Source organism: Harpia harpyja, chromosome 10, assembly GCF_026419915.1.
Source record: "Harpia harpyja isolate bHarHar1 chromosome 10, bHarHar1 primary haplotype, whole genome shotgun sequence".
Classification (NCBI taxonomy): Eukaryota; Metazoa; Chordata; class Aves; order Accipitriformes; family Accipitridae; genus Harpia; species Harpia harpyja.
Genome location: NC_068949.1, coordinates 43,208,647 through 43,220,825, shown reverse-complemented (window position 1 = coordinate 43,220,825; position 12,179 = coordinate 43,208,647). Strand labels below are relative to the sequence as shown.

The 12,179-nt window shown below is 39.4% G+C and overlaps 1 protein-coding gene across 1 annotated transcript; it reads right to left on the bottom strand.

Annotated features, from left to right (window-relative positions):
- Positions 1 to 27: 27 nt before the first annotated feature.
- BCCIP (BRCA2 and CDKN1A interacting protein) lies at positions 28 to 11,893 on the bottom strand. The gene is made up of 7 exons (XM_052798528.1): positions 11,633 to 11,893; positions 8,261 to 8,335; positions 7,494 to 7,574; positions 6,271 to 6,363; positions 5,542 to 5,729; positions 4,018 to 4,195; positions 28 to 447 (listed from the first exon to the last, which is right to left on the bottom strand). The coding sequence occupies exons 1-7, from the start codon at positions 11,774 to 11,776 to the stop codon at positions 277 to 279; spliced, it is 930 nt and encodes a 309-aa protein (XP_052654488.1). The 5' UTR covers positions 11,777 to 11,893; the 3' UTR covers positions 28 to 276.
- Positions 11,894 to 12,179: the final 286 nt, after the last annotated feature.

Genomic DNA, 12,179 nt, shown 5'->3' with positions numbered 1-12,179 from the left:
TTTGTTTAAAAACATATTGAGCAGATCTTCAAGTTTTCTTGTAACATTGGGGTTTTATTGACCGCTTAATGATGATACCAAAGCATAGTAAGATAAAATATTTAAAAATATTAATTTGATGGATATTTTTAATTGTACCACCTACTTGTCTTCTAAGTGTACAGAGGAAGCATTTGAGCAGTACAAAACCATTAACTCAATAGCAGTCTTCTGAAAACATTGTGAAATCATAGTTCTGCATGGCTGCTTTATAAAAAATGGTGTTTATAGGAAAGTTCAGAGTGAGAGATAGTCTTTGAGTTTATCCATAATTACATTAATTCCATCAGCTGGAACTATCATAACAGTCCGCAAAGGTTTCATTGGTACATCATCAAAGGACCATTTGCCGCCCAAACAGGTGTCACTTTCCTCTTGCACAGAGTAGCTGAACTTCAGAAGGGCTTTCTAAACAACAGAAATAAATGCATTAGGACAAAAATTTTTAATTAGCTTGAAGATATTACATCATCTAACCAAAGTAAAAACGACCCTATTATGCACATGCTTATTAAGAAGTTATTTTCTTCCCTCTCAAAAGGTCCACCAAAAAAACCTAGAAGAGAATCCACTATTAAGTGTTTCAAACTATTTGCTTTTCACAGAATTTATATCATTCATATTAAATTCTAAAATGATTGCTATCTTTATAGTTTGGTATCAGAAAAAAGACCTAAGAGGAAAAAAAAAAAAAACCAACAAAAAAAACCAATGCCCCCTTTAAATGCTTAGTGTGCCTCATTTTAGATGGTTTTAAGACAGCATTTCATTCCATGTTATCACATTAAGAAATGCCAACCCTCAGAAGCTATTGTGCCAACTAGCAGGGATCCTTGACCAGTAACAGGAATATCAGGTTCTTAACAGACTTTCAACCCCGGAACAAGAGCAAACCACTAGCTGTGTAATTTTGAGAATTAGCAGATCAGCCAAAACCCAGGTAAAAGGAACAGCGAGAAGAGTGCAGGTAGAGTAGAGCCTGCATTAAAGATGATAGCTTGGTGTAGTCAACATGTGGCAGGCCTGTAGCAATGAACAGGCTCTGCTCTTCTCATGGCCTACTCTAAAACTGCTCAGAGTCCTAAAAATTAACGTATCTGTAAGAATATGCCGTACAGTAATCCCCTCTTTCACACTGCCAGTAGAAATTAAATATTAAGGGGATGGGCACTAATATGAATTCTGAGCAGAATTTCAAAAAGCTCTTGGAAAGTCTCTAGGTGGCTGGAGCCACTAAAAGACACACTGATAAAGGATGCTTCTTCAAATAGGTAGGTATCCATAACGTGTATTATTTCTTTTCAGTGATATATATGGCATACAGATAGAACAGTCCCTATTTATTAGCTTTCCTAGACAAAATGCCTGATGGATAAGAAAAACTTAGACCTAACAAATGTTCCTAGTTCCCACACAAGTCAGATTAAAAAGTATCAACTCAACTTCTAAGCAGAAAAACTCATCTAACCTCTTCCCTTTGCAAGGGAAGTTAAGATCCTGTCTCCTTTTAGGCTTGCTATTTACTAACAGTATCTCAAGGTTGGAAATTTAATTTTGGAAGAACCATCACATTATTTGGGTGGCTTTGTGCAAGAACAAACAATTTGAGCAATGGAGGCCCTAAACCTTTAATCAGTTCCAAGTCGGGTTATAATAGAGCTTTTCTTCTGCTCCCTCAATAACATTTTAAGGAACAGAATAAAGCACAGGGAACTGACAAGTGCAAAAAGGCTTCTCTCTGTTTTATAGGGCTCTAAGTGTCCGCCTCACTGCATTTAATACTATTTTATGGCAATCTAATTAACGTTATATGTAATCAGAGAGGATATACGCTCCAACACTAATTTAACGCATATACATTATTAAGTACAGAGACCCACTTAATCTAATATCCTCCATAATGTTTAAAATGAATTTGTTAAAAACACTAGAAAGACTGTTGAAAAGAAAAGCATGTTCAGTTTGAGTCTATTCACTTGAGTTGAAAATTATTGCAATTTAGATAAAAGCACACAATTAGTCTTTAAAATGCCACTCAAAATAACAAAACCGAGATAAATACAAAATAGGCCTTCTAGAACATAATACCCATGGACACATGGGCATCACAGGCTTCTCCCCTTCAGTTTTTCATTAACATGTTTACATAGAGTTCAAGTTCAGTTGGTAAAGCTGCTGTGGCAGGAACACAAAAAGAAAATCCCAAACTGTCACTGCATAGAGGCTACAACAGTATTCCCTATAGCCAACAATGAATTCACCCACTTACATTTTTCTTCTTCCCAAGAAATAAAGTTCCGGCCATATCATAGCCTCTAACAGAGAATGTCATGAATGATTACATACAGGAACCTTTGCCATTAACCATATGTTGCATGTGCAAGTACTTTATCCTGTAGGCACTGCCAGAAATGAAAAATAATAGTCTCCTGACAAAGCAATAATACTGTAGAATAATATTTTTAAAGCTTTGAAAAAAAAATAAAGAACAATGAAAACTTCTTTGCATTTCAAAGTACATTTTAAATTTAATTTCCTGCATCTTCCCCTTGCCTGATCTGGCTTGGGACCAGCAGAACTGTGTAGACAGGTTGCCTTAGGAAATAGGAAGTAATATTTTCATCTCAGTGTTTTAGCACTTTTTATTAATACACCTGTCCTGAGTAGAATACAGACAGAAAAGCAAAGTGATAGCTAGTTATTTGGATCTTCAAAAGTTTTTTATTCTGAGCATTTTTTGAAAGTAACAGGTGTCCGAAAGGAAACAGATAAATCAGCTTTCCACATATAACCAACAATGACACAAATGCAGAGCTTTGCATCTGTTAAGTTTCTTGGGAAGAGATCTCGAGAGAAATGCATTTAACTGCATTACCAAATCCAAATAAAGCCTCAACAGCTGTTTTCTTCTGACACAGGACTAACTACGTAGAGGGAAGGAAAAGAGATCTGTGTATTTAAGCATTAACATGCATTGCAGATGCTGATCAAGACTGTAACAAGAGAGATTCCTCTGCATTTTTTTTAATCTTATTCTTCCAAGTGCTTAAAGATGTGACACATGATTAAGTTAGAGCACCCTTGCAAGTTACTACCTGTAGTTTGAGCTGCCACTCTTAAACGTTTGCAATGTAAATCATGTCAGCTTGAATCTCATGGACAGATATTCAAGCTAACCTGCACTTCCTGCAATTCACACACCCCCAGTCAGTCTTCCCTGTTCAGCTGACACAGCAATTTAACAAGTCTTTCACATTTCTTATTATTCAGATTAAAGACGACAACTGCACTGTTCCCCAAACAAAAGGAATTTCAAACTTCGTAAACTCAGAAGTCCTGAGACATGCTGCTAAATTCAACATCCAGATTTATTACCACTTGTTCGTCCTAAAAATGTGGACATTCCATTCACAGTATTTCAACAAGTCAGACAATTATTACATTCAATTCAATCTCTTCAGCATTGCTATATGAGTAAAGAGATGAAGTTTGTTAATTCTTTGAGGCCAAGACACTGGCCTCAAGACAAAGTAACACCTGACCTTTCCCCTAAAGTCTCTGCTTATTTCAGGTATTCTTTGAATTCCTCCATTATTCTCATAGCACTGGAGGCCCTATCAGGTAGTAACGCTGCCACAGGCGGTCTATGCCATACCATCTTATAGTCAGATTAATTGTGACCTGATACAAATAACATATTAGTAAATTCATGCCGATACAGAGGATTAATTTAATAATTTGGACTTAGGGATGGCACACCTCTCCACGATTCTCTAAATACAAAAGGTGTTGTGTTCAATACATAAAAATAGGTTGCTTGCTCAACTCTCAACACTACTCTAAAAAGAGCTGGATTTGATTTAAAAGATATGTGACCATATCTTATTAAAAGCCCCCCTTGAATTTAAGGTGAAACACCTTTTTGCTGATATGTAAAGAAAAATAAACATTTTAAATTAAAAGAATCACATATGTTACCTCATAAAAGAATTCTTCCTCTGCATTTGCAAACATTAATTCCTCCTTTTGCTGATTTCTCCCTTCCCTCCTCTTAGAATTGCTCTTTGTAGCTTCTGTAAAGGTCTTGCTGATAAGAAGATAGTAGTGGCACTTTCCACAAGGTTTGTTTGTTCTCTGTGCCTCAGTCAACTCTTTCCTAAAGATAAATAAACGTGTACAGATACAATTTAAAAGTACATTTACGTACACAATTTAAACCCTCAACAAGTGTGTAAGTAAACCTTATAATGTGTTAGTATCGAAAGGATATTCATATTGCAGCCTATTCTGAGTGCCTCAGAAAATAAATTTTGCATACGCATTCCTAGTACTTAAAAATACTATTTGCACTTTAAAACAATAAAAATATGGATGTCTTTCGACATGTCACAATATAACCCTTTTTTCCCAGAATCTTGTTTATGGTAGAGAGTCTGTGAAATGATTCCAAGTGCAACTCTCCTGAAAATGCATCACACTACCACTTCCATGAGGAACTATAACTGAAGAGCCAGAAAATACTCTTGCCCACCCTTGTGTTAAACATGTTGTCACTGCAACTCTCCAAAACCTTTAAGACAGAGAGGCTGAGATCTCAGTTTCAGTTGTGACAAGTGCTCTACTAGTGGTAAACCTCAAAGCTAAGCCATCAAGCACCTTATTTCTTTCTCTAAAAACTTTCCTGACCAACCCTATCTACATGTTTTCTTTCATATCAAGGTAGTAATTCCTTAAAGGTCTATTTTATTGTTTAAATGAGCTATGATAGCAGTCAACTTAACCTGACTTCTACTCTCACCTCGCATGAAAGAAAAGAAGAAAAAAAAAAAAAAAAAATCTTCATTTGATTACTGGAGTTCCTTACCCAACATAATTTCCTGGTTTTCAACACAGCACTAAAACAATGTAACGCTGTATCTCAGTGGATTTATTTACTTACTGTCACCCAGCCTATGATATAAATCCACGCACTGGTAGAGATCAACCAGCACCTAACCTGCTTTACTCATTTACTTGAACCTAATCAAGACACTGCATATGGTTTTCATGGGCCAGAACTCATGCACTTTGTAAGCCTGTCCCTCAGTCCAAATCTTCCATTCCAGAGCCAGACATTAACACAAGAACAGAAACATCCAAGTTGCTCGTTATCAGCATGCTACAAAAAGTTCTCATTTTTAAATTTTCCTAGATCAAGATGAAAATAATCTGCAATACAAAGATAAACTACAATATACATGCAGCTATTTCTGCAATAGAACAGCACATATTCTTAAATTATTTCCTGTATCTTAAAGTATAGAGTTTGAAAAGCCTAAAGGTATTAAAATATTAAAAAATCAACTAAAGATCTTACACGAGATTAAAATAATTTTTTCTGTTCATGTCTCACACCTATAGTATCACCTGTCTTAACATAGTTTATATACATAAGATTTCCGAAAAAATATGAAGAAAAAGTACTATTCAACATCATGTCAAAAAAAACCCAAACAAACTTACTGAAGCTGCTGGTGCATTGGCAGAGCAATCTGCGGTGGTACGTTAATGAATCTTTCACTGAGCAGAAGACCCACAGGCTTAGTACTGTCATTTAGGAGTTTATTCAGTTGTTCAACTACATGCTGTTCGCAGCTCTTCTCACACCGACTTAGAATCAGCTCTTTGATTTGTTCAGCACACTGTGTACCCTAGAATCAAAAAGTATATTTTCTTCACATTATAGAACAATTATTTACACAAGAAAACCTTGAATGTGGACTTCAGGAGAATATTCTACAGACCTATTGGCAATTTCCTTAAGCAGTCCCTAAAGCACTGTACAAGTTCTCTGAGATTATTTACCAACCCTGAAGCTGAGGGCAAACAAAGGCTCTTAACCGATAGGAATGCAGCTAGGAGCTGCAACACCAGTACACTCAATAGCAAAACTCAAAAGCTGCAAAAGGTGAAAGTGAAGAAATACAAGAGGCTGACAGCTCAGTTACCCTGGAACTACTTCTTAGACCTAGTTTTAACACTCTCTTCCACTCTTTGCTTTATGTTTGACCTTCAGCAAATTACACAGGACTAGATCCAAAAGAAAGCTAAGTGATGTGCAACTTCTAAGACCATAGTCCTCCATGGTGGAATTTAAAATCCTGATGCGGTTGTCTAGGCTTGTTATACAAGGCAGAAAGGCAGGACGCAGTCTCACTTATTACTGTCTAGATGTTAATGAGGAATACCAACCTTCCTTTCCGTTAAGTTTAAGCAGCTTATAAAACCAAAGACTTCATCATCATCTTCATCATCGTCACTACTGTCTTCCTGGACTTCTGCTTGCTATTTAATGAAAGAAAAAGCAACAACTCATATTGACATTCTATTTCCACTCTCTGCAGCAAGAAATGTTTTTCTTTCCAGAAGATGCTCAGCAGATGACAACCATCTAGGTAATCTGTACAAACACACAACCTACAAATTCTGGTTACGGTTATGAAAGTGCTGCATCATTGAATGTCTCTGTGTACTTAGAGTCAGCTATATAGAGAGCCAGGTCATGTATCTTCTACAGCAGGATCTTTTGAAAGGCACTAAAATTTGATAGCTCACATATAATAAGCAGCATCTCGGTACAAGGGGTGGCAATATCTTAAGCAAAACCAATTTTCTTCAGTTTCTAACGTAGGGAAATAAACATGCAAAGTCTTTAAAACCACAGAGCAATAGAGCTTTGATAGAGAGTGAAACAAAAAGCTCAACAAAACTCTGCAATGAAAAACTTGGGGAAAGAACTGGGAGTCATGCAGTTGTAATATAAGGATTGTATTAAACTTGGGCAGGAAAACTGTTGGCGCAGGACAAAAAGGGAATGTATAGCAATGATACCATGCAACACGGTACAACAGCACAACTGTGCCATGGGGCAGCTTGTTTGGGTTTGAAAGCAATGTGGCCATGACATCTTGAGCATTATACAGTGCTGAACAGCCAGGAGTAACTCAGGAGCCTCTGCAGAGTGCTCCACTGCCATAGCAGAACTTGTTCAGGACTCGTTTCAGGATCCTTTCCTAGGCCCAAAGAACTCTGCACAAAAGGAAACTGTATGCAGGACATTTTTGGACTATTATCTCTGTACATCCTGAGAATGTATGGAAATCACAAGGTCCTATTTCTTATGGTGATGGTAACAAACTTCTCCATAGCATTTTCAGCATTATTCTCTACTACAACAAAATTCAAAGCAAAATCAAAAAGCTTTCCATATGTAAAAAGAAATCAACCAAAAAAATAAATCAAATTCCTTGTTTGGTTGAAAGTAGGCATGGAAAATTCCAGCTCCCATAGAAGAATTATTCTCAAAGCAAGAAAGCATACAAATTACAAAGACAGGATCCCCTTCTGAAAGTCTGTGATGTCATTTCAGCATAAAAAGTGTTGTACTTCATTTACAAATGTAAATTCTGTCTTACCTTGATAATACTTCCAATATGATTCTGTTGTATTAATATATCAGTTAATTCAGCAGTGTTAACAGGAGCTTTTAGAAACAACTGGAAAATAAGGAACAAGTATTAAGAAGTTTTAGGCCTGATGATATATCATGGGCAACTCAGTAGAAAATAAAGTCAGTAATTTCTCTAAGTTGTTATGCAATACTCTGTTCCATTTTTAATTTCCATTTAGTGAGTTTATTTATTTAACTTCCTTCAATACAATACTGTAAAGACTAAAAATCAGCTTCTTGAAGCACTTGCTCCTTGACCCTCCACAAGCTGGCATTTTGCATACCTGGTATCCTTTTGAGTTTGGTATGATCTGAATGCTTGCTGAGCACAGGTTTACAACAGAAACATTCAAAAGAAGACTGGAAGCTGCCGGGTTGAACAGACAGATTACTTGTTTGTCTGTTTTCTAAGGGCTGTAATTTTTAAAAAAAAACAGCTCCAGGAAGCTGATTAACATTGAATGAGGTTTTCTGGGCAGCAACTAACACAATGAAGATGGAAAGATTATACACACCGTGGAAGAACAGCCCTACAGTTCATTGGGTAAAATTCTTGAAACCATGGTTTAGAAGACACATGTTCTTTGTGGCAGTAATTGTTTAATCATCATGAGCTGAAGAACAGTAAAACTATGAATCAATACAGATAATGTGAACTGATGACTCTGTGTAACTCTTTAGATACTATTTATCAATGAACATATCAACGAAGCTAACAAGAAGTCAAAGTACCTGCTGTAGTAATTTCTTTATCCCATTAAAGTCATTGTCTGATATGGAATGTGCTTCGAATTCAATATTCACTTCCTACGAAGAAGTAAAATAGAGAATATCAAACATACCTGGCAAGAAGCTATATCAAAACAAAGCTAAACTATAAGAAACTTGAAGACAAGTAATGGTCAACATCAGAAATGGAACTTATTTCCATCTTTCAGTAATCTCAGCAATTGTTACAGTTATCATTTCTTCTGTAATCTTTAGAGAGCACCTGTAAAAGTAAAAGTAACTTTTTAAAACTGTGTTGTGAACAAACCTTTAATGCTTTGTTCCTGCAATCTGGTTCACACAATTATGTTTACCATAGCCACATAGACTCTTACTGCGGAGAGGCTTGATCCAGGCAGTTAAACTCTTAAAACTGCAGGATTGGAGTGTAACGCCTTGGCTAAAGATGAAGATTACTGCAGACATTTAAATAATTACACCCCAAACCATACTTCTGCTAACTCTCAAATCCTAATGGTATCATTAACCCCACTCTGGAAGTCTGCTCAGTAGGCACAGGATGAGACCTCGTCACAGCAAAACAGAATGTGAACTTCTGCTTCTCCTTCCAGAACAAATGCTGTGCACCTACCAAACATTTCTACTGGTATTCTATATTAATAGTACTGCCTGCCAAGGCTGCTTTGCCTACCTATTCTTCTGTGAACCACTGTTCGAGATCATCCACATTTACTTTGCCTTGCAACTGCTGGTTTGGATTCCACTTTCTGAACAATCTAAGCCACTGAGCCTTACTTCTGTCACCAATGAAGACTCGGAACTCTCTCCAGTCCCATATTGAGGTCATGGTCTTTATTGTCCACTGGGAGAAGGGCCTTACAGGCAAATTTACAACGTAGAAAGCAGGTATACAACCACTTTTGAGGGAAAAAAAAAAAAATACAGATTGGGTCACACACTCAGATATTCTTCTGTGGTCTAGTAAAGCAAGGATGCTCTATAGAAGTAATACATAAGTGACTTTCTCAAGGAGGGCACATGATTTACTTCAGAAGCTACTTAAATAAGAAAACAGATTGTATCTTTGGTGTATACAGCATTCACTCCTGGCATCCAGGAACTTTTTGACTGCTTTGAAATTCAAGGATCTCACTGAATGATTAAGCCAGTAAATTCTGAACAAAACACAGTTTACAGTGGTTCTGAACACTGTGCAAATCATAGCCATAAAATTGATATAAAACCATGGGAGCACTAGATGTTCTAACACTGGTCTTGCTTCATGGCTTTTCCACTACCCAAAATAACAGCCTGGTATGAGAGTTTACAAACCCTCCATCTTTCATCTATTAAAAAAAAAGGCAAATAAAGACTCATCATATATTTTGGTGTGTCCTGTCTTGCTACTGTGTACTTTATTCTCGTCCCCCCCGCCTTGCACCCAAAGCAAAGCAAGAGCCTGCAAAGCAAGCTGTTACACGCAACAACACTCTGCTATGTACAACAATACAGAAGTGTGCAAAGCTCCTTCTCAACAACCAGGCCCTACCTGGCAATCATATTATTGTTCTCAGATTGACAGAATTACACATGCTTCTTTCTACGAAGAAAACATCTGCATGAAGGAAGAGATTGTCCTTCTTCCACGTTAAGTGGTAAGAGGTGAAGGGAAAGGCTAATATGGCAAAAACAAAAATGCTGAGAATTACAGAGAAACAAATGCCCTTCAAGTATATGACTTTACAAATTTCTAAGTTTGTACAGTTATAAGTGTTCAGTACATTTCTTTAATATTAGCAATGCACACCTTGATGTCTTATACAAGAATTGAGGGAAAGTCAACACATCTTTATATCAACACTTCCAAACTGAAATAGATGTAATAATGATATATCATCCTCAAAATCTGGGCTACTAACTTAAAACAAGTGTTATATTGCAAATTTTAGCCAGTGCACAAACAATTGCAAATAAAACACAGTAGTGCACACCAGTGCAGGACATAGGGCAACCATCCTCAAAACCCCTGTCACTGAAGATTCAAGAAACTTCATCCACAAACACCACAATAAAAAACACTGTCCTACCTACATTATGAAGGAATGCTGAGCACAAAAAAAAAAAAAAAAGGGAAAAGGGAAAAAAAAAAGGATTACTGCCATTAGCTTTAATTTCATAGTGTCTAGACACTAGTGCAACATCTTGTATCAGTTTACAAACACCAAACAGTACAAAAACTACTGGCAGTGCTAGTCAAGAACTTCACAAACATATGTCAGCTCAAACTAAGTCAGTACCCATTTAACATGGCAGACATTTCTAGCACATGGTAAATTCGCTTTTCCATCATGTTAGTATGACTGATAACACAACCAAACTTACACTTTTTATCATGACAATGGTTTTTAAAAAAGGTAGGGTTTGGTTTTTTTATTTGCTAACATAAGGTAACTAAGGCCTCGTCTAAGAAAAAGGAATTAACTCAAAGTGAAATCCTAGCGAAGACAATCAAGTTAGCAAAGTATTTAATTTGAAATGTAAGTTAAAACCCATAGATACTTTTGTTCTTCGGCCCTTTTAAGCTCTGTGAAAATGACAGATTGCCTTATCACCCAAGGATTTTAATAAGAGTTCAAAGTCAGCGCATATCTCTTCCTTTCCTAGAAAGGGGGACTCCTCCCTCAGTGTTGTGTTTCACAATTAAATAATGCATTTTCACCTATGTCCAGGTGCAGATATAGAGAGAGCGAGCAAGCTCAGAAAAGAAATTAATGTTTGATTTCCGTGAGGTCTGGTGTTTTTTCTTCTCCCCTCCCCCCCCCCCAGCCCCTTACACAAAAAGCAAATTAGAGCAAATCTTTTGTGTTGAAAGCATTATTTTCAAGTGGCTGCCTGCAGTCCCACACAAGAACGACGCAGACAGGCTACACGCAAGGGCCAAGTCTGTACAACTGACTGCGGCCTCGGGGATTCCGACATTTAAAAAAAGAAGAAAACAATAAAAAAATTAAGACCCTCCACAACTTTTAACGCAGCAACAGGAACCCACGGCCCCACGCTGGGGCCCCCCCCTCCCCGACCCACGGGTGCTTCGTAAGGGGCTTTACAGGGGGACAACCCCCCCCCCCGCTCCTTCCCAACAGCTTCCAGTCACGGCTTCGTGTGCCCGGCTCCTTGTTTCTATCGTTTTACAACTTATGTTAGCGACGGTGGATCAAAAGAGGAGGGGAAGGCTCCGGAGGAGGGCAGGGGATGGCCGGGGGGGGGCACCGAGGGACTCTGAGGGGAGGGATGGCGGGCGCGGGCACCGAGGGACCCTGAGGGGAGGGAAGGCGGGCGCAGGCCCCGCGAGGGGCCCCGCTCCCCCCCGCTCACCTCATCGATCCTCTCCTCCTCCTCCTCCTCTTCTTCTTCCTCCTCCTCCTCAGAGTCCGACTCGCCCGACTCCGGCTCCGAGCCGCGCTCCTCGGCGGCGGGTTGGGGCTGAGGCCGAGCCCTCCGCTTGGCCGGCGTCGCCATGCTGCCTTGGCGCGCAGGCGCTCCCCACAGCCGGAATAGGCCGCGGCGGAGAGAGCGGCCGCGGGCAGGCGCGCTGCCCGCTCCGGGTGGCCCGGCTGCCGGCACTGCGCTTTAGGCGAGCGCCGGGCCGGACACCCTCAGCAAGGGCCCGGCGGGAGGGCTGTGGCCTCGGCCGGGCCGGAGCAGCGGCGGGTGCGGGCCTCCGGCTGTGTGGTGACCGCAGCGCGGTAAACCTCCGCAGGCGGGAGTTGGGGTTCTGTCCTGCCTGCCCGCCGTGAATCCCAGGGAAAGGCTGTGTTAAACGGCGAAGGGACGGGGGTTGAGGGTCCCGGGGCCGGGCCTGCCCCCGCTGAGGTGTCTGAGGAGCTGGGGGGGGGGGGACGGGACACACGTCCCGGTCCGC